Raw genomic sequence first — 20,517 nt, forward strand, 5'->3', positions numbered from 1 at the left:
AAAGTAGTTGAAGGTGTTTGTAAATTTTGCATTACATTTCTATTAGTAATGCTCTTAAAAAAAAGGTGTATTTGTACAAATCAATGGTAGATTTTATTGTTAAACAACTTGAAAAGGCACCTGAGGCTCAATTCCTCAGGACACATTGAAGTCCTTAACTTGTTTCGCTATATTTTTTGCGTTACAGTTTCTAAAACGGTTCACAAAATCTAACCCTTCCTCCAGGTTCCTGATATAAACTTGAAAGATGGAGCCCAGATGGGTTCTTGCATACTTTGCCCAGTTGGGACCCGATTGTACCCAGATTTTCCCAACATACGACCCATACAGGTTTAAAAAAATAGGGCCATGATGGCTCCTGCAGACTATCCCACAATTTTTTTCAGCCCAATTCCAAGTCATGTGTGTCTCACAAGAAATGTTGCCTGGAACCAAGTTGAAACTCATTCAAAATGCTCCAAATAATAATAATAATAATAATAATAATAATAATAATAATAATAATAATAATAATAATAATAATAAAAAAGGCTTCACATCATTCCTTTTTGCCCTGCAAAGGTCAATTGGGAAAAGTTACCTTGCATTAAGGTTTTAAGCTTTTCTTTTGGTAACTTTCTTGTCAACGTACCTTGTCCATCGCAAAAAAAAAAAAAAAAACCCAGAAAAGGTTAGCAGCAAGACAGAAAAAGGGACAAAAAGCAACTCAGTCTCAGAGAACGAGTTTCGCAGCAACAATTTAATTGCATTCGAATAATTTGACATGTTCTTAGACAAATCTGACATTGCTTCATTGACGGATGCAATGAGGTGCATGATGACGGACGGAGAAAACGATTGGAATTACTCGTTCTTAGTCCGGCTCTCACGTGGGTTGACTGATCCAGAGGGCTTTAATAAAATCACTTAACCATGACTTCAGACCTTCTTCAAATCAACTGGATGCTGCGTGGCCTGTTTTCTGTTTGTGGTTTGATAAGATTTGTACGCAAGGCACAAGGGTCAGGCGCGAGGGTCAGGCAGGCAGTCAAGCCAAAAGGTTCCTCCTTCCTCCCCGTCATTGTGTGGAGGACCTGATGCAAAGGATAATGAAGGAGAATGGACACTGATAACAGACTTAGCCTGGATGGGTTGCTAGGCGACCCATCCGGCAGGCGCGGAGCTAACGAGGCCTGCATGTTGTGGCAGTGATGGCCAATCATGGGAAGAGTAGGGACTGATGCCTGCTCTGCGCAGTGTTAACATGTCTGCGCAATGGTCACTGGCGCACGGCGCTTTTCTGGACGCGCTTTTCTTTTCTGACAGCTTCGGTCCATGAAACCACGTCACTCGCATGAGCAACGTTCATATCTTAAGGCACATCGAGGGAGCGCATGCACATCGCATTGCTTGCTACATTATTCACTATTTTGTTTATTACTATAACCATTATGATTTTGTTGAGCCTGTGTTGAGTGATCTGCAAGAGATGTCTTCACTGAGCCGATCAGGAGAACCATCTGCCACATCTGGTACCTCAGTGGCTTTTTGTCGCCTGTGCATGTTTAGTTACAAAGTGCATAGTTTCTAGCGCCCTCTGGAGGCTTTTCAGCAGCATTACAACAACGTTACGGCAGCGGGTATTGGTTGCACACGTTAAAGGTGGTTGAGGTAGCATGCGACTTTGACAGCAGCTGCATGTATTCAACCTGCAAAGGTCATAAGTATAGTTTCATAACAATCAACAATAGTTGATTGTTATGGAATTTCACAGGATCAGAATTGCAGGTTGAAATATATATATATGTGTGTGTGTATGCAGATGAAGAAGATTCATAGTCACAAAGATTTTCATCTGGAATTGATGAGAAGACAGTGCAGTGCAGAGCTCTTATGAAAAACAGCTGGTTTATTGTTACCTGACCAGAATTCAACATCGCATGAAAATACATCTGTCTTGAGCAATGACTTAAAAGTGCTCTGCTGTACGTAAAAGATAAACCATTTTTGCTTCGTTACAGGCTGTCATGCAAATATAACAGTAATTCATTCTAAAGTAAACAATTCAATGTTCGTGTGGTACATCTTAGTATAACTGCTCCTGTTGAGCAGTTATCAGCCAAACATCTGCCGTTCCATCATTCACTGAGTTGTCACCACAGAAACAACACCCATGTATTTAACGAGCTCTCAGAAGTTTAGGATTGTTTTGTTTTTCGGTTCATTGACTTGTAGTCGCTCTACTGGAAATTGTCTCTGAGATAAAAGCAACTGTTCACATGATAAAGTCGACATGGATTTTACTGCTCCATGTCGTTGTCGTTCTCATTCTGCAGCGTTTTCATGGCCAGGCCCCAGAGAGTCACACTGGAGATAAACTGGCCTTCGCTCGACCTGTAGGGCCTGCCGGTCCCCGTGAAGGAACCGCAGTGATTGTCCGACGGAGGCAAGTAGGGTCTGCCCGCGGGGTCTCTGTCCAGACACGTGTTGCCGTTCTCCACGTACGGACCGTACACGGCTTCCTGAGTGGGTTTGTTCAGCTTCAGGCGGTCGGCGGGCAGCAGAGCGGCGATTCTCTCCTGGTGGCCGGACGAAAGGAGGTGATGGGGAACCAGGGAGCGCAGCTCTGGAAGGGAGGTCATTGCAGGGTTAAGGTGCATGCTGGGTCCTGGAGTCTCTATGGGTTGTATTGCTTGTGTGGGCGGGGGACTGCACGACGAGGGCTTCCCTAAATCTGTGTCAGGCATGATGGCAGAAAACTGCTGGTCGGTGGTCGCAGCTGATGGTTTACTCCGGCGGAGTGATTTAGTAAACGAGGCCGGTCCGCTCGAGTTTTGGGTCTGCTCAGAGCTGGCTGCGGCCGGGCTGGGGACAGACGGCCCCTTGCAGTGCATGTTGCTGTGCCTCCTCAGCATAGCGGAGCGGGTGAAGCTCTTTCCGCAGGTGTTGCAGACGTACGGTTTCTCACCGGTGTGTGATCGTATGTGACGCTGAAGGTCTCCTGAGTCAATGAAGCGCTTTCCTGGATGAAGGAAAACACCGTAGATATAAAAGGCCGCTTGGATTTCACATTAAGACTGATTTATTTATCATAGATAGCTATGACCACTAATAGGAGTGGAAAACAACCCACATAGAGTCTACGTAATGATTATATAGTGACAGGTAACAAATACTAATTATTATATGCTCTACATACATTCATTTGATTACACAGGCGCAAAGGAAATTCATGTAATTGTGAAAAAAGGCCAGAAAACGACAACTCTGTATCTAATCTCTTGATAAATGGGAACACCTTACCACAAGTGGTGCAGATGTGGGATTTTTCTCCAGTGTGGCGGGCCTTGTGCTTCAGCAGCTTCCTGTGTGTGTTGAAAGACTTTCCACACTGATCACAGGTGAATGTCCTGTCTGTCGCATGAGTTCTCTTGTGCTCCTTGAGGTTACTCAAATTGGTGAATCCTAGGCAGGAGACATAAGTTCAGTTCAGCCTTCGAAGAACCATGCGAGCGACGAAAACGTGCTTGTTTACGCCGAGAGACGCGACGTTACCTCTGCCGCATATGTCGCACAGATGTGGCTTCTCTCCCGTGTGAACCACTTTGTGACGCTGGACGTCCCCCGATGCAGTGAAGCTGGTAAACAAAGAGTTGGGCTAACATTAAAATCTGTTATTTAGCCTAAAGCTGAGTACGATCCCAAACTCGTACAGACAGACGCGTTTGACGGCACCAATCTTTTTTAGACGTGCAAAAAGCCTTATCAATTTTGTTGATTTCTTGCAGAGGCATAATATCACTATAAAAATAGTATAAAAATGTAATTTGAGCACAGTTAGTTAGTAAGGAAAAGTAAAATTAAGCATTAGTTATTTACCATGCTTTCTATGCAAAAAAAACCCTAAATTGTTATTTTTGGGACCAGGTAAATTAACAAGCTTCTAAAATCGACACATTAAAGTTAAAAGGAGAATTATTAAATGAGTTGACATAGAAACTAACTTGTACTACCTTTTACCACACAGCTCACATATGTACGGCTTCTCTCCGGAATGTCGCCGCAAATGGGTCTGCAGGTTGCCTGCCTGTAAGATGAAATCACCTCGATGTCTCTTTACGACCCAACTACTTAAGAACAAAGCTGATATATGAGACCGTGTGGCGGGGAAAATACCTGAGAAAAGTTTTTGCCACAGACGTTGCACTGGAACGGCTTCTCACCTGGAAGCAGAAAATTCCAGTTTGTGTCTGAAACAGTTCGATGAATTATTAAAGATGAAGTACGTTAGCGCAGGCGCTTCATACCGGTGTGAGAGCGCTTGTGCAGCTCCAGGTTGCTCGGATGTTTGAAGATCTTCCCACACAACTGGCAGCGGTACTGCTTGTGCCCCACTTGGTGAGGAGGCTCCGACTGAGGCTTCAGATTTTGCTCCTCCTGGTTTCCAGGTGGGGGACTAGGAAGCTGGGTGTCTGCTGCTTCAGAACACTCCTCTCTTCCTAAAGGGCTGCTGCCGACGGAAGCCTCTGGAGCTTCATCCGGAGCCTCAGCGTGGGCGACGGGCCCCCCTTGGAGGCTCTCTTTGGGACAGCTGAGGACGGGCTCGGCGGCCGACTCGGCGCACATCTCCTCTAAGGCTTTCTGAGACCGGAGGTAATTGTATTTCTTCAGGTAAACGGTCTTCTTAGGACGCACGGGCTTGCTGATTGAGGAGTCGGTCGGGTCGCAGGCAGGGGTGTTTACGTTATTCAAAGGGGTCAATGAAGAGACGCCATTTTTTTCTGCTGTTACAGATGTGCAAGAAGGGCTGGGCTGGACCGTGTTTCCTAAAATCACAGGAGCGCTATTGGCACCCTGACTCATTCCGAGCTGACATTGCTGCTCTTCCACCAATACCAGAGGCCCTTGACTTGAGGATGCACTGTTTGTCTGAATTGCACTTTGCTTGAAGTACTGCTTACTGTAGAAATTACGGAGTTTGTAACCGTGAACGAGCTGCTTTTCTGCAGGCGCGTGGGAGCCGCTCTGTACGTCACACGTCGAGCTGCTGTTAGACACCGACCCCGGCATCCTCCGTGTGTGATCCAGGTCACCGTAATAGCCCGGCCTCTGGGGGTCAGGCGGGCAGTGCAGGTCAACGTCATGTGGCAGGTTACTCCCCAAAAGGCAGTCGTGCTCTGAGCTCAGCATGCCCGGGAGGGCAAACGAAGGCATCTCTACAGGAGGCGGGCAAGGTTTGAGGAAAGCGTTGCACATGCTCTGCACATTCGGGACCTGCAGGCTCTGAGCAATGTCCAGGAGAGCTTGCACGTTGTCCTGATTAATGTCGATATGGGAGGTGTACATGTAGTCCAGTATTTGGCCGATGCCGCCGACATCCTGGATCACCAGGTTGAACACGTCGTTCTTCTGACTGGGAGAGTTTTGGAACAAAGACCTGAAAAGATCGAGTAACATGTACAGGATTATCTCAGGAAATTAGAATACCATTGAACTGTTGGTTTATTGCTGCAATTTTATTGAAAAGGTGACTACAGTAGAGATACTGTGTTAAGCATCAATATATTTTAATTTGTTTAGTTATGGCTTTGAGACAATGACAACCAAACTTTCCAAAAAAAATTAAATTTGAAGACCAATAAAAAAGACTCTTACAAAATAAAAAAAATTCAGACTCTTGTAAACTCACCTTCATTGACCATGATCCTATATCATATCTGAATTTCAAGTTAAACGGAATTACGAAAATAAATTAACTTTTTGATGATTTGGTTGAGTTGCACCTGCACACACTTGTTTTTATTTTTTATACATCTCACTATAATGTAAATGGAATAAATAAATAATAAATATAATTCCTTATAATGAAATAATAAATAAAGACATCAAGGCACCTGAAATAGGAACTGAAAGCAGCCAGGACATTTTTGTGGGCTTTGAAGCAGACACCTTTCACCACCAGCATGCAGTCACAGAGAAGTCCCTGAATCCTCTGCTCCTGGAGCTGCTGGAGGAGGTAGGAGCTGTGGCTGGACAGCGTGTCCATGGTCAACCAGTCGCTGCAACTGCTCCATAAAATACAAAAACACAAGAGTCACGAGTCAAGAACCACTACTGGCGAAACAGACCCCGTCTTGTGACTCTCGGGCTGACCAGTAGCATAAACGGCACTTTCAAAATCACAAACGCACAGCTATGTTCGTTCAACACCAGCGCGGAATACGGAGTCTGAGCTGCGAGACCACCCATGCAAAAATTGGACGGAACAGTCGAGGTGGCGTCGAGGCCATAGAAGGTTGCCGTAAACCTGTGTTGCGCAACTTTTTGCGTCAATGTAGAGATTCAACGAAGAGATATTTCCTATTATCAATCGTTTGGTGAAAGCGGATCTCGAATTAGTCCAAATTGTAAGAAATATATTCCCCACCTTTTATTGGGATGATCGGTCACTTTACTACGGCATAAACAGTACGTCACTTCCTGGTGCATCACGTATTTTGAACTATCCAAACATGGCAGTTTTCTTACAAGACTTGAACATTTTATACTTGAACTTTAACTCTGAAGCATGTTTTACAAGCCTTTATAAAACTACTGAAGATTTTTCCAGTCACAGACACAAACGCTACAGATGTTTTCCATGCCCCGTAGAAACGATACGTCAGCTCTTCTGCCATATTTTGCGTGGCACGTCCGATAGTTCAAATGCGGAAGTAACGTTGAAAACAGTTAAAAACAAATAAAATAATTCTGTTAAAGAATAAAAAGGGAAATTGATTAAAAAAACGAAGACAAATAAAGCGGCAGTAAAAATCTCCTTAAAATTATTTTAACTTTAATTTTCCTTTTTGCATAATACTTAATATTTAAGGATTATTATTAATAATAAAAATAATAATAATTTTATCTAAATAGTGAAGGTGTTCTGATTCTTGGGACTGTTGAACTTTAAGCCACTCACAACATGGCGGTAGCATTGACGGATGATTCTCCAGTGACTAGTTGAGCCAGGAACTCTGTTTTTCTGAGATGCATTTGCCGTCGGAACGTTAACGTTGTAGTTCTTAAGTCCGGACATTGTCACGTGTGTTTTGAAAAGTTGCTACGAAAGGAACGCGTGCTTCGCGTGGTTTTCACCGAAGCCTAAGCCAGAGGTTTATTGATAAACGTCGCTACGTGCAGCCGTTGTTTTTTTTTTTAACGGTAAACGGCATTAGCTTAACCGAGCGTAACGGCCAGCCTGGTCCTGTTTAAGCGTTAAGGTTTAATCGGTCTCACCAGGGTGTTATTACTTTGTCCGCGCATGTTGGCTGCATGAGAAGAGTCCACTAGAAAGAAGACACGAAGAGAAGCTTATCATTATGGTGTTCTTCACTTGCAACGCATGTGGCGAATCCTTGAAAAAAGCCCAAGTCGATAAACATGGAATGAAGTGCCGTGGCTGCCAAGTTCTGTCCTGTATCGACTGCGGAAAAGACTTTTGGTAATAACTGTTTTCTTTAACCAGCAGGGTTTTTTTTATTTTTAGATGCAGTATTGTCAAAATGTGCTTCATTTTAAACCGTTCCAATGACTGTCTGGCCATATGCTTCATGTCATTATCATGGAGGAACCTCTCCCACATCCCAAACCAGATCCTGATAGGTCTTCCATCCAGGATTGCCCTCCATTTAGCTCATTTTTCTATCAACTCTAACCAGCTTCTTTCCCCACTAAGAAAAAAAAAACTGTTAAGTGTAATGCTGCCATTGTAGTGTTCTTGATATTTACACAATTTTGTGTCAGAGCACCTCCTTCCTTTCATGCTCTGTGGTGAGTCGTGCAATTCTAACACATCAAATTACAGTAAAATGCATTATAATTAGTGGCCCCCCTTGCAGAATGTGAAAGAATTCCAGGTGTTTGGAACGTTTTTTTTGCAAGGTACTTCACCACATTTGAGATGGTGTCTCATCCTGGTTGTCTCACACATAGGGGCGAAGACTACAAAAACCACACCAAATGCATCAGCGAGGATCAGAAATACGGTGGAAAAGGCTACGAGGCCAAGGCGAATAAAGGAGATGTGAAACAGAAGCAGTGGTTACAGGTCAGCAGCCCTCATTGAAGGTTTGCGTATGCGTGATTAAGGAGAGTTGCTTCTCTTCATGCTCGTCTTGTTGAACCTTTGTCGTGCAGAGAATCAGTGAGGCCATGAACAAACCCGGGGTCAGCGCCAAGCTGAGAGATGTGCTCTACCAAGTTAGCGGCTATGAAAACGTGCCGAGGAAAAAGGCAAAGTTTCAGGTCGGTACGACGTACAACATTAAAAGCTTTTATTTTGTTTAAAGTGCTTTAAATGAAGGAGGGAAGCTTTGGGTGAATGAATGCCTTGTGACCACATGATCAGTGATAAATGATTATTTTTTTCCCTCTTTCTCGCTCTCTTCAGAACTGGATGAGGAGCAGTTTAAAAATATCAAACACTGGGCTACAGGAGGAGGTGTGGGACATAATTGCTGCTGCAGACAGTGTGAGTTATTTTAACTTGTTTTATCAAGATACTCATCATTTGCTTGGATGTCCCACATTTTTTTGTGCTTTGGGTCTTTTGATCAGTTGGAAGCAAACATTTCTTTTTTTGTATAAAAGATGTCAGAAGGCTTAGATTTTAGTATATTTATAAGTTGTATTTAAAAGCACTTTATTGCCTATTTTAATAATTATATTTTACGAGAAATGAATCCTTGCGCTCTGTAGCGCTGGCCTTTTATATGCATGCCAAGATTAATTTATATGTGCTTGTTTAATAATGGATGTAAAAAAAACAAAAAAAGTTTAAAAAATCACTTAATTTTTTATCACCCATCAATAAGGCTCCTCCGGCCACACAAACGACCAAAGAACCTGCAGACATCCGAGTGGACACCAACGGAACTGAGGACCAAGAAGACCAGTCCAACACTGAAGAGGACAAGAAGAAGAAGAAGAAGCTGAACAAACGGGAGCGCAAAGAGGCCCGTCAGCAAAAGAATGGAAAAGCCCCTAAGGGAACAGCAGAAGAACCAGAGAACGGCCAGACAGGCAAACAGAAAAAGAAGGACAGAAAGAGAAAACACAAAGGAGATGAAGACCAGCTTGAGAGCGGCATTGAAGAAGATTTTAAGAAAGCAAAGAGTAAATAACATTTTATTCTTTTAAATTGAAATGGTCTGTTGTCAAAGCATGCTTGTCGTAATTATATTAAGTTGTTTGTACGTATATTTGCTTCAGATTTTATATGAAATATTGTTCTTTTGCAGTTGATGACACCGCAGAGCCAGAGGAAACTGAAGATCAAGCCACGTCTCGGGGTAACACGGCCTTAGATCCACTTAAAGTTCTGCCACATATTACCATCACACTTTAATAAATATGTGTGTGGCTTGTTAATTACATCGCCAAAGAAATAAGAAAATATTTTGTTTTCACTGACCTCTGACAGCAGAGGTCGGTGTTGGCTCTTCGTTTTCACCGAGAAAACGACCCTCACCAAACCTAACTATGTTACCCACACAGGCAAATTCAACTGGAAGGGAAACATCAAGGCAGTGCTGAGAGAGTCACCTGACCAGGAGCTGTCAGTGAAAAGACTCAGAAAGAAGGTGAGAAAGAAAGAAACGCATTTCCGTCTGCATGACACACGTATTCAACTTGCCTCTACCCTGAATATGGCCATCTTTAAATACGAAACATAACTTGACATTGGGTAAAGAGTCTATTTTTTCTGTCCTTTGCAGGTTTTGTCAGCCTACTACTCTTTCACCGGTGACATAAATTTCAAAACGGAAGATGAGCTGTCGGCACTTTTCAACAAAAAGATCACCAAAAACCCCAAGTTTAGAGTTTTAAAAGACAGAGTGAAGCTTTTAAAGTAGACTCCTCCTTTAGCAGCATGTTCTCCATGGATTTAAATGAACGTTATTGTTGCTGTTCTCCTTGGTGGCTTTTTATACAAATGAACAATTTCGGGGATTAAATGGTTTTACGCAGTGAGCCTGGTCGTTGTAATCAATACGCACACGCTTGGAACACGCCAGTTCTGTTTAATGTATAAAATGACGGTTTCAACGGAAGGCTGCTCTGTTGCGCATTCCAAGCTCACGGTAAGGCTGGGGAACGGCACCTTATCTGTGGGATTGGATGTTGCCGTGGGGAGGGTGCACCTGAGCTGAATCCGACTCTCACACGGGACGAAGCTAATGCACATTCCTCCGCACTGCGAACGGGGTTCACTTGGCCGGAGACACAGAAGCTCCATAGAAGCAAGATGCTTGGTGTCAGCCTCAGGTGAAGTTTTAATGCTTTCTGATTTTCCACGACTAGAATAAGCAGTTTCTTTACCCTGTACACACACGCACACATTCATTCACACACACACTTACAGAGAATGAGTAAACCTGCCCAGCTTTATGAAGCTCCTCTAATCCCAGAAGGTTTAACACTGATGCTCATTCATCACGCTGCTTACCTGTAACACTATATGGCATACTCTGGGTTTTAGTCGAGCTGTTACTCAAGTTTGCTAGTATTAAAATAATGTTTTCTCATTCAACCTGCGTCAGTTGGATTTAAGTCTTGTATTTTGATCCAGACCTCACAGGATATTGAATTAATCACATCTTTACTGTTTTGGAGGTCTGGGGTTGTTTTAAAAATGTTGCATTCTTCCAGTCCAAATATCTTCTCATAAAACTCCAGGAACTTGTCATAAGTCACAAGGATCAAAAGGTCCTAGCAATCTAATGATGAGCACTATTCTAGTTGCCAACCAACTAGAAGTGTTCTAGTTATAAGAGTAACAACCTGACCACAAAGGTGGTTAGTTATAACTGTTTTTCAGCTAAAATAAAACTGAACCAGAAAGTACTCGCTATTTATCAGTATGTACGCTTTAACTTCTCCCTTCAGAGAGTTCAGAAGTAGGACAACCGTGTCAGATTCTTGCTCTATGTAAAGGTATACAGAAAGCTCAAGATGAGGTGTGACACACAGCCGGCTATTATACATTCTGTAAAGTTAATTACTGAAGGAAGGAAAACAACATACATTTTTAAAAAAAATTTTGTTTGACACAAGATAGTCAGATAGGTTGATTCTTTATAGATAAGATGCACGGTAGCCTTTGTTTACATGCTGCAGAGAACATATAAAGTAAACCTTTTTTCTTGGAAAAAATTTATCTTGCATGAAATTAATCTGTTTTCTCTTTTTTTTAAAAAATGGCTCAAGATCAGTTGATTGTTTAGTTATGGCAAGTTGAGAGACTTGGTGTATCCCATCAATTGAAAGGTGGTCGAGTTAATCTTTTTCAGAAAGCTAAGTTATCATTTTCAAATGCAAAGTCCAAATTTTGTTGCATCTCAGAATGATCAGATGCCAAGTTATAACTATAAGGTTTCAAAGCCAAAAAATTAGAAGCTAGCTTAGTGAAATCTGTTCTTTATCTTAGAAAATTTATGATTGTCACACTTATGAATATGTTAACTGTATTCAATAAGGTATTTTGTTTTCAAAATACATGAACATTGTGTACAATTATTTTGTTTTGTCTTTTTGTGGTCATTACTTATTTAATAATAATAATTAAGAAAAAAAAAACTACAACTGTCCTCGTTCTTACGTCATTGACAAGCGACGCTGCGTCCCAACAGGAAGCGTCTTCAATTCAGTTGCCTTTCAGAGCTAAAGTGAGTTGAAGAACAACAACAACAACAAAATGTTCAATGACAGCGAGCTGGCGACGCTGCGGAACAGATTCAAGAGAGATGCGGAGCTGCTCATGCAGGCGACGACGTCGGCCGTCGACGGCGAAAAGAGTAAGCTGAAAAATGCTACGCCGGCTAACTGCGTTAGCTTATCGAAGTAGTTCAGTGTGTTTGGAACGTTGGAGTTGGAAGACAGTCACCAGTTCACGTTCAGTTCTAACGTCTGTTCCAGCTGGTGCCGTCAAATGTTTTGTCATTTGGAAAGTAGTTTTAGACACAGTAACGTGACACGCTGCGAACATGAAAGAATAATAATAAAAAAAGGTTAAAAGTTGCATTCATACAGACATGTATATCTATATTAAAGTCTAATGTTAGTCATTTCAACTTATTGCCTCTGTCAATGTGTACTGCTGACACGGAAGTAATTTAGTTTGTGGGTTTACGACAGTTTTTGTTTTTATACACCGTTTCCATTCACTGCAATAAATAATGTGCATGACACAAAAGGCACAATAATTAGACACTTCTTGCATAGCCCAGCTACCTATTCATCACAAAGTAATGTGTGGTACGTCTCTCAAGGTGGCTGGCTGCATTTGTTATGGCTATAGTAAGCATCTCTAGACATTTTGGGATTATTCCGTTTTTGCAAGCAGCGCAATCCCGCCCACAATTCCTTGCAAAGGTTTTCGTGCTCAGATTGTGTCACTCTCGACAACCACAAATTTGCATGTGTTTTATTGGGATTTAACATGACGGAACAATTCAAATTTGTATTTTAGTGTGAAGTAGAAGGAAAATGATATGGCCCACTCAGTACTTTGTAAAACGTACAACAACAACGTTGTTGTTGTTGTTAAAAGTAGCTCAAGTTCAGTTGATTGGACAGTGAGCTTCTGCGTCAGTCTTCAAACCTTTACATTTACCTAAGGAATTGGTCTGGACTGTAGTTTGACCATTGAAGCAAATGATTTCAATTGACCTAAAAATGGAATTTCTTGCGTCTTTCTTTGAATAGTGCTTTTCTTTTAATAGTTGTCCTATTTGGTGGATGATCAACCAGGGATTGATCATCCCTGGTTGATCAATATAGACTTTAATATAGATATACATGTCTGTATGAAAATTGTTCAGTAATCTCTTCATCATCCTTAAACATGTCTTATATAGGCTTTCAGAAGTCAGTTAGTTGTAAAGCAATTCATTTAAGGGTATCAAAGTAAATCAGTTCCTGCACTAATACAGACTACTCTTTTTTTGTAAAAACAGTGCTTCCCCTTTAATTATGCAGTCATTCTATGTTGGTCTGAAATAAAACTCCAGTAAAATATATGGGGATTTGTTGGTCACATGATGTGAAAACATGTATGAGGTAGAACATCGCTTACTACATAAACTGACCATTCTCAATTCATCTGACTGCCACAATCTTTATCTCAAATTTCAGAGTTAGACCATCTTTCAGTCTTCCACCAACTTTTACATTAAAAACATGCCATCAATTAAATCCTGGTCCTCCACTACATTGCATAATGGATGTCACTACTGAATGTTACTTCTTTCTTTTCCAGTGTTTTTTTTTTTTTTTTTTAAGCTGGCTTTGAATCTATCACTGGCATTAATCCAGCAATTGACAAGTGTTTCAATTGTAATCAGAAACGTTGTCAGCTCTGATATATGATCAAGAAACTGCTCTCATATATTCCTGTGTGTTATTGACAAGATGATTTTTATATATAATTTTTCCAATCTTTAAATCTTAGTGCAGCTTCTTTTCTAGGCCAGTGAGTTCATTGAGAACTGCACAGAGGAGTCTAGCATGCCTAACCATTTCAGCAGCCAAAAACAGGCTCAGAGACGTTTAATCAGCCAGTAAATTATAGAGATTAATAGCTTTCTGAAAGGCAAGATTATCTTCTAGAAACCTATCGGTTTCACCTCAAAAGTTGCTTAAATCTGACAGAAGGAGATTTGCACATTTTGTTAAGGCAAGACAAAGCTCACATTTTCTTGTAAAAGATAAGACTGTTCCTCATAGTTTTACAGTATTTTCTTTTGAGTTTTCATTGATAGTGATACTTTTCTTATTTTACTTCCTTAACTGAAGTAGGTAAAACCCCATTGAGAGCTAGATATCCTTTTCAAGAGGGACCAGAAATCACCTGATTACACAACAGTAAAAAAAAAGAAAAGTAAAATAACAAAAAAATTATATATATATATATATATATATATATATATATATATATATATATATATTAGATCCACAATTCACATTAAGTACTTGTTTTTTAAAAATTCTGTATTCCACTGAAGTCTACATTACTCTCATTAAGAGAGTAATGTAATAAGTCGCTACACTTTACCAACGTTTGACGTGCATCACCTTTCAGGTCAGGAGGAAAAGGATCTGAAGCCCCTTCCTCGCATCAACAAGCACTCCGTTTTCTGGATCGTGGCATCGGTAGCTGTGACGTACTATGCTGATTTCCTGCACGTCATCATGGAGAACAATGACATCAAAAGGTAAAACCAATTCGCAAAAGAACTTTAGCATGAGTCAAAACTAGATTTAATAGTTCTCCCATTAGCGTTGTGAATTTGAAGATATTTTCCACCAAATCAGAGCAGAAGAATGAAGACATTACGTTATTGTAATAGAGACACTGTAGCTTTAATGTGGTGTAGATAAGTGACAAAAAAGTAAAACCCTTTCCAGATATACTATTTTGCATCCTAACGTATAAATAAAAACAATCAGTGTTCTTATAATTACTTTGAAAATGTAATATTAAATAAAAAGGACACAATCAAGTCAAAGAGGTGTAATATTAGGGTAATTTATTTCCTATGTAATGGTTTTACAATATAGATTACACAGAGAAGTGAACACTTACACATCATGATCAAAGAGGATCACTTCCACAAGGTAATTAACTCATTCAGCAGATGTTCATGTACTTCCTACCTGTTTTTTTTCTGTTATGTTTCTGTATGTAGCTCATGACCATTCAGCTTTACATTTCCTCAAAATACATTCATGTCTCATTTTTGCCAAATTCTGACTTAGATCACTTCTTGCACTGTGACATGCTGATTATAATATTTAAGTCATTAAAAGGAAAGTAATATGGAATCATCCACTAATTCGGGATTTAACATAGAACAAAATTGCTGAAAAAAAATTAAAGGAGGGTAAGGTCTTAAGTGTAATTGAACTGCTTTGGCTGGATTATTAAAGAACTGGATGCAAAATTGCAGCAAATTTAAAGTCACGAGACAATTTGTCTTATTTTTAGCCTCTCAAAAGGTTTTCTCTGAAGGTAGATTTATAATTCGGTAAACCACAGTTAATCTCAAAACTTATACACCTCTGTCAAACTGAGTTGGAGAAAAATTAAGACAAGATAAATAATTTTAGAAAACTACTTTCATTTTCACCTCGTGCAATTCGACATAAAAAACATCTGCTTGAGGAGAAATGTACAAAAAGTGAAAGCTGCAGCAACCTGGTTGGATTGGCATAGAAATCTTTGATGATCTACTTAATTCTTTTGGACATTTTATTTTTTTCCAAGTTCGCCTTGTCATGATTTACAGATATAATTTTTTTTTAGCTAAAATCATAGTTTTCAGAAAAGTTCCTGATGATCTCATTTTACAAAGGTGTCAGGTCAAGTGTCAGTATGTCAAGCAAAGCATTGTGCGTGTAACAATGGTTCAAAGAAGACAGTCATTAAAAGTTCAGATATAAAATGGGACAGTGACAGAAACTGGATGTTCTTCCAGAACTGATAAAAAGATGAGACAGGAGCTTGTCAAGCACACTGGTTGCAAAACAGCAGGAAAAAAATACCCTAAACAAAAAAAAAAACAAAAAAAACACCCAGGCCTAGCTCACATTTCACAAAATCTGGTGACAGAATGTGTTCCATTCTGATAAAACCAAAGTTGAACCTTTGGGCCACAGTTGACAAAAGCACACCAAACATATTTGCTCATCACTCCAAATCATTAGGTTAAAGTTTTCCCACCTCTTAAACATGAATGCACAATGGGTGATGCTAAATCCTGTAGTTTGAAAATGGTATGTGACTCAAGTTCATATGTGTGTGAAGGCAGACAAGGGAATACATCTGACAGTATAATGAATGTTTGGTACAAATTAGATGCTGTGCTTGGGCTAAAGAACACCAAGTTGAAGTCCCATTGTGCTCTGAACTTTTAATCAACACCTCTACATGTGAGCATATCACCCATCCTCTTTATTTTGGCTTCCTTTTTAGAATTTGATTCTAAAGAGAATCTAATTCTTTTTAGAATTTTACATTTTAAAATGTTACTGCTTGTTTTTAAAGACTTGCCCAAACTTACTTCTCTGAACCTTTTAGTCTTCCTGTACATGGCTCTTATATGTTCTGAAAACTTATGTGAAAAATAGATAGACTTACTAATAGACTTCTACCAAGGAAGACTGAATAAAAGGTTGCTTCAATGATGTATTTTATGGGTGTGTACTTAAAGAGCAGGATAAAATAACCACATTGTATCTTTATTCTCTGCTGTGACAAGTAGTTTAATAGGAGAAAAGATTATTTGTTTGTGTTCTTTATATTGAACATAAATATCAAGTTCAGACATTCACATTCACAAGAAAGGAGCTCTGATCAAATAGTGCTTAGTCATTGTTATATATAAGTTTGTTTCACTCACAAACGTCTGGAACAGTGGATTCAATACAAAAGAAACCACTGTTATATGATACTACACAGAGACTGTGATGTGATACCCTATTTAGTTTCTGTTGAACCTAAATAAGGTTCAATAGAACCCTAATGACAGCTGATGAAATAAATGCACCTTTTCCTTGTGTTTTCAGCTGGTGGTTTAACGTCGGTCTGATACTCCTTGGGGTCTGTTTGTCTCTGGCTATGTTTTGCATTGTGTACCTGGAGTGGTTCAAAGGCATTCAGCACTATGACCAGGAGTACCCAGCCATTCCTCCCATTACCACTGCAGCCTTTATTGCTGCATCATGCAGGTAAAACACACACAGAAATGGAGAGAAAAATGCCAGCATTTATTATTGTTCTAATACATCTGAAATTCAAGGACAGATTTTTGCTTCTGCAATATAGGAGAATTTTCCCACCCAAAGTAACTATATTTTCCCTTTAAATGACCTTATAATTTTTTTTAGTAGGAGGAAATAAAAAAAATTGTATTACAAAAGATTTCCCTGCCCAGTCATACCAATATATGTTTATATATTGGTATGACTGCCTTCCATTTATTCCATGCTTCCATGCTGCCTTCAGGAGAATGGAACATTATAGTATCAGCTAAAAAATTTCACCCACATGGCATTTACCTTGCCCAATGCACTTCAGCAATATTATTTTATCTTTCATCTGAAAACGGTATCTCTTTGTTCTTGCCATACAGTCCTCTGTATTAATTATTGCTCAAAAGGTCTTGCCATACAGGTTTATTCCTCTGTATTTACTTTAGTTTCTTAGTTTGTTCTTGCATTTTGTTCTCCATTTATTTTCCTTTAATTAGTATTATCCTTTCTTGGTTTTAATTTTATGTCTTCTTCAGTTTCTTTCCTGTTTCTAGTTTTATTTTATCGTTTGTATTGACGTTCATCATGCTATTCACCTGCTGCGCCGCTTAATCATCATGTGTTTCACCTGATTTGACACTCATCTTGATTTGTCACTATTCACCGCCAGATTGTCTGATTCACATCTGGTTAGTTCGTTGCAAACCTTTTAAAACAACGGAAAAAAATCCCCATACTTCGATGATTAAAATTCAAAAGTGCTGTTCTACCATCTCATATTATTTACAGCACTGATGTTAATTCTACAAAATGAACACAGAGCAGCAGTCAGATTGACATCAAAACACTTTCACTTTTCAATATAAGTTGCTGCTTTGACACAATCACAGCACTGCCAAACCATATGTACAAAATTCTCAATAAAACATAAAATATTTAAAAATCAGACACGTGACCTGACAAGTGAGTCACAGCAACAACACCAACCAGTGTGACGCTGAACAGACGCAGTGAAGCCACCAGAAGCAGGAAAACGGAGCTGCATCAAGAAGCTAACAGAAACGCTGAAGAGAACAAAAGCTACAATCAATACAGTTACAGCATGTTTTATTGTTGCACAACACTGTTTTAGCAAGTTGCTCTAAAAAACTTGCATTCATTTAATTTGTAAAGTCGAGCAAACGCCCCCCAAACGAATCTCAGCAACCCCCCTTTTTAAAAATCGCTGCCAGCGCTCCCTGCAGTCCTCTGAACGCCCCCGTTAAGTTACTCCAAGCACTAATCTCTACATGCTCTGCAATGACAGCCTGTACAAAGCTCACTCAGTGACAGATCTGTTAAGTTTGATTAAATGTGTTGTTTTGTTTTGTTTTATCTTGCAGCTTTAATATTGCACTGTGGCCAGTGTGGTCTTTCTTCACTCCACTAATCCTCTTCACACAGTTCATGGGCGTCGTCATGTTAATCTCTTTGCTTGGATGAACGATGAAAGGTGGGAATGATGAAGCATTTTGGTCATTTTTGACTTTGTTTTCGTTTTTGCTTATTGTAATAATATTGTCATTAATTTGTTGAAGATATCAAGCATTACAGAAAAGGTTTTATATTAAAAAAGAAAGCTTTTCTTTGCAATTTTACCTTGATGTTAAGTTGAAGACCAGCTTGCTTCTTGAAAATCACACACACTTTTGTTGTTTGGTGCCAAACATGTACAAAGCCAGTCTTTGGCGTATGAGCCCCAGGCATCAGTGCAGACAAAGGGTCATAGACATGGGACAATTGTTAATTTTTATTTTTTATTTTATGTTTTTTTTTTTTTGCGTTATTATTGTGAACCTTCTTCACCTGCTAAATGTGATGCCATCCTCTCTGTTCTGTCTTTTTTAGGCCAAAACACCAGAAATGAGAAAAGCCAGGCGTTCTCCCCAGGGTTCTCCGCTTCTCTAAATCTCTCACTAACTCAGTTTATCTACAGACAAAAGGCTGATCCAAACTCACCATTTTAAAGTGGCATTGTTATTGTGACCTTCTTTTGTATCCCTCTGCTTTTTGTGTTTGCAACACACACCTGCAGAGGTATTGTGAACATGCAAAATGTCCAAGTACTTGAGATTTTATCAATGTGTCTGGTTTTAAGTTAAGACATCTGCTTATGCTTTGTGTTTTCTACTCTTTTTATGTTTTTTGAAATAAACTCTTCTAACCATTTTCAAAGAATGTGCAAACCTGACTCAATTTTAATTTACAATACATTTAAATGTGATAAGTGAACCTGATTCCTTTGGGATGCATGATATTCTCAAACAAAACATTTCTGTCATCTACAAAGTGATTTTTGGGTCTCAGCTAAGCCTGTCGCAATAAGAAATGAATTGATTGATAATTAAGAAGAGCTCAATAATTTCCATTCAGATTTTTTTTTTGAAGGGCAATTTTGCTTGCAGAAACACCGTCATCCATTTCTTTTACAGTTTCGGTTGAGTGTGGTTTTCATTTCCAAACACAGGACGCCATTTCATTCGGCATCGTTTGAGACCTATTCTGGCCAGTCAACAAAATTTCAGAGACCGACAGGTTGGTGCGTTTTGGCCCATTTTCTCTTGGCTGTGCCTTCAAGCACTTGACACTTTGCACTTTTGTACACTCCTGGAGAAGGAGGAGGGCGGGGAGGCGGTCGGCACCGGAGGATAATGAGGTCCTGGTGGCTTATCATAATAGCTCTTATCTCCATTCCTGCAACAAAAACAATTTGCCTAAATAAGTTTAAAAAAAAAAAAAAATAGGATCTCCCTCAAAAAGATTAATGTAGAGCACATGTCAAATGCAAGACCCACAGGGAAAAGCAAACTCCGGCCTGCCTCAGCTAGAATCCAGATGGCCACATAAGTAGAAATCTAAGGTAATAGCTATAGCATAAATATTGATTTATTAGTCCAGTCAAATTAGTTCTTATTTGTACAGTACCAAACTATGTCAATGTGACAAGATGTGTAATATTTAGTTTTAAAAATGCAGAGAAAGCAAAAGCAATCCAACTGCTTAATGGATAGTTTTACATTCTGCCACAACTGGCCAGTAGAGGCTGTTTATTACCTTGATGTGGCCCAGAATTAATATTGATTTAACACCCCTGATGTAGGAACACTGAAACATATTTGTTCAGATCAAAGGCCCTTGCAAAAACATAAAATTTTGGGTCAAAACCAGATTTGTCTGAGTTTTACAGATGCTTTTTTTTTTTCTAATTCAAATTTTTAGGATAGTCCAGGTAGATTGGATGTATGTCAGGTGCCAAATCTTTGCACAGAAGATGCTTGGTTGGAGTTGGGCTTTGACTGGACCACTAAACATTCAATATGCTTCAGTCTTAAATGTCACCGAGTTTTTTTTTTTTTTTTATTGGCCTAAAGTGCCCCAAAAAAATTCAATCAGTGTTTCCAACTCAATCTGTCCCTCTGCACAAGGAACGGCTCTTATCTCTGTCGTCATGTTGATCATCGGTGATCAAGTCAATACTCCGGCGGATGACTGTAATCTGCAGCGGTAACACAAAGTTAATCCCACTGAAGTTTTTTTTTTTTTTTTTTTTTTTTTTCTTGGGAAAGTGTCACCGGGAAACAAATCTTGGGAAATCTTCTGCTGTTCATTTAGGACGTCCCGGTGCAGTGTCTGTTTTAAGACGGGAGCTGGAACGATGACGTCATCACTTGCGATAGATCAGCGCCGAGGTTGTCGTCTGCGTCT

The 20,517-nt window shown here is 39.7% G+C and overlaps 3 protein-coding genes across 4 annotated transcripts; 2 read left to right on the forward strand and 1 right to left on the reverse strand.

Moving 5' to 3' along the window:
• Positions 1 to 1,868: 1,868 nt before the first annotated feature.
• zbtb49 (zinc finger and BTB domain containing 49) lies at positions 1,869 to 6,990 on the reverse strand. Of its 2 annotated transcripts, none has more exons than XM_055027474.1 (8): positions 6,941 to 6,990; positions 5,874 to 6,044; positions 4,287 to 5,416; positions 4,156 to 4,202; positions 3,993 to 4,066; positions 3,535 to 3,617; positions 3,283 to 3,444; positions 1,869 to 3,001 (listed from the first exon to the last, which is right to left on the reverse strand). In XM_055027474.1, the coding sequence occupies exons 1-8, from the start codon at positions 6,943 to 6,945 to the stop codon at positions 2,280 to 2,282; spliced, it is 2,394 nt and encodes a 797-aa protein (XP_054883449.1). In that variant the 5' UTR covers positions 6,946 to 6,990; the 3' UTR covers positions 1,869 to 2,279. The 2 variants fall into 2 exon arrangements, with proteins under 2 accessions (XP_054883449.1, XP_054883450.1); XM_055027475.1 differs by lacking the exon at positions 6,941 to 6,990 and adding an exon at positions 6,407 to 6,456.
• On the forward strand, positions 6,939 to 9,993 carry lyar (Ly1 antibody reactive homolog (mouse)). The gene is made up of 8 exons (XM_055027477.1): positions 6,939 to 7,462; positions 7,954 to 8,068; positions 8,158 to 8,265; positions 8,411 to 8,491; positions 8,835 to 9,135; positions 9,261 to 9,311; positions 9,517 to 9,602; positions 9,738 to 9,993. Exons 1-8 carry the CDS (start codon positions 7,341 to 7,343, stop codon positions 9,873 to 9,875), a joined length of 1,002 nt encoding a protein of 333 aa, XP_054883452.1. The 5' UTR covers positions 6,939 to 7,340; the 3' UTR covers positions 9,876 to 9,993.
• A 1,645-nt stretch (positions 9,994 to 11,638) lies between these two features.
• Positions 11,639 to 18,992, forward strand: tmem128 (transmembrane protein 128). The gene is made up of 5 exons (XM_055027120.1): positions 11,639 to 11,816; positions 14,102 to 14,234; positions 16,588 to 16,749; positions 18,156 to 18,265; positions 18,661 to 18,992. Exons 1-4 carry the CDS (start codon positions 11,717 to 11,719, stop codon positions 18,253 to 18,255), a joined length of 495 nt encoding a protein of 164 aa, XP_054883095.1. The 5' UTR covers positions 11,639 to 11,716; the 3' UTR covers positions 18,256 to 18,265; positions 18,661 to 18,992.
• The last annotated feature ends 1,525 nt before the right edge of the window (positions 18,993 to 20,517 follow it).

This window comes from Poeciliopsis prolifica, unplaced genomic scaffold (genome assembly GCF_027474105.1).
Source record: "Poeciliopsis prolifica strain line A6 unplaced genomic scaffold, Auburn_PproV2 SCAFFOLD003, whole genome shotgun sequence".
NCBI classification, from domain to species: domain Eukaryota; kingdom Metazoa; phylum Chordata; class Actinopteri; order Cyprinodontiformes; family Poeciliidae; genus Poeciliopsis; species Poeciliopsis prolifica.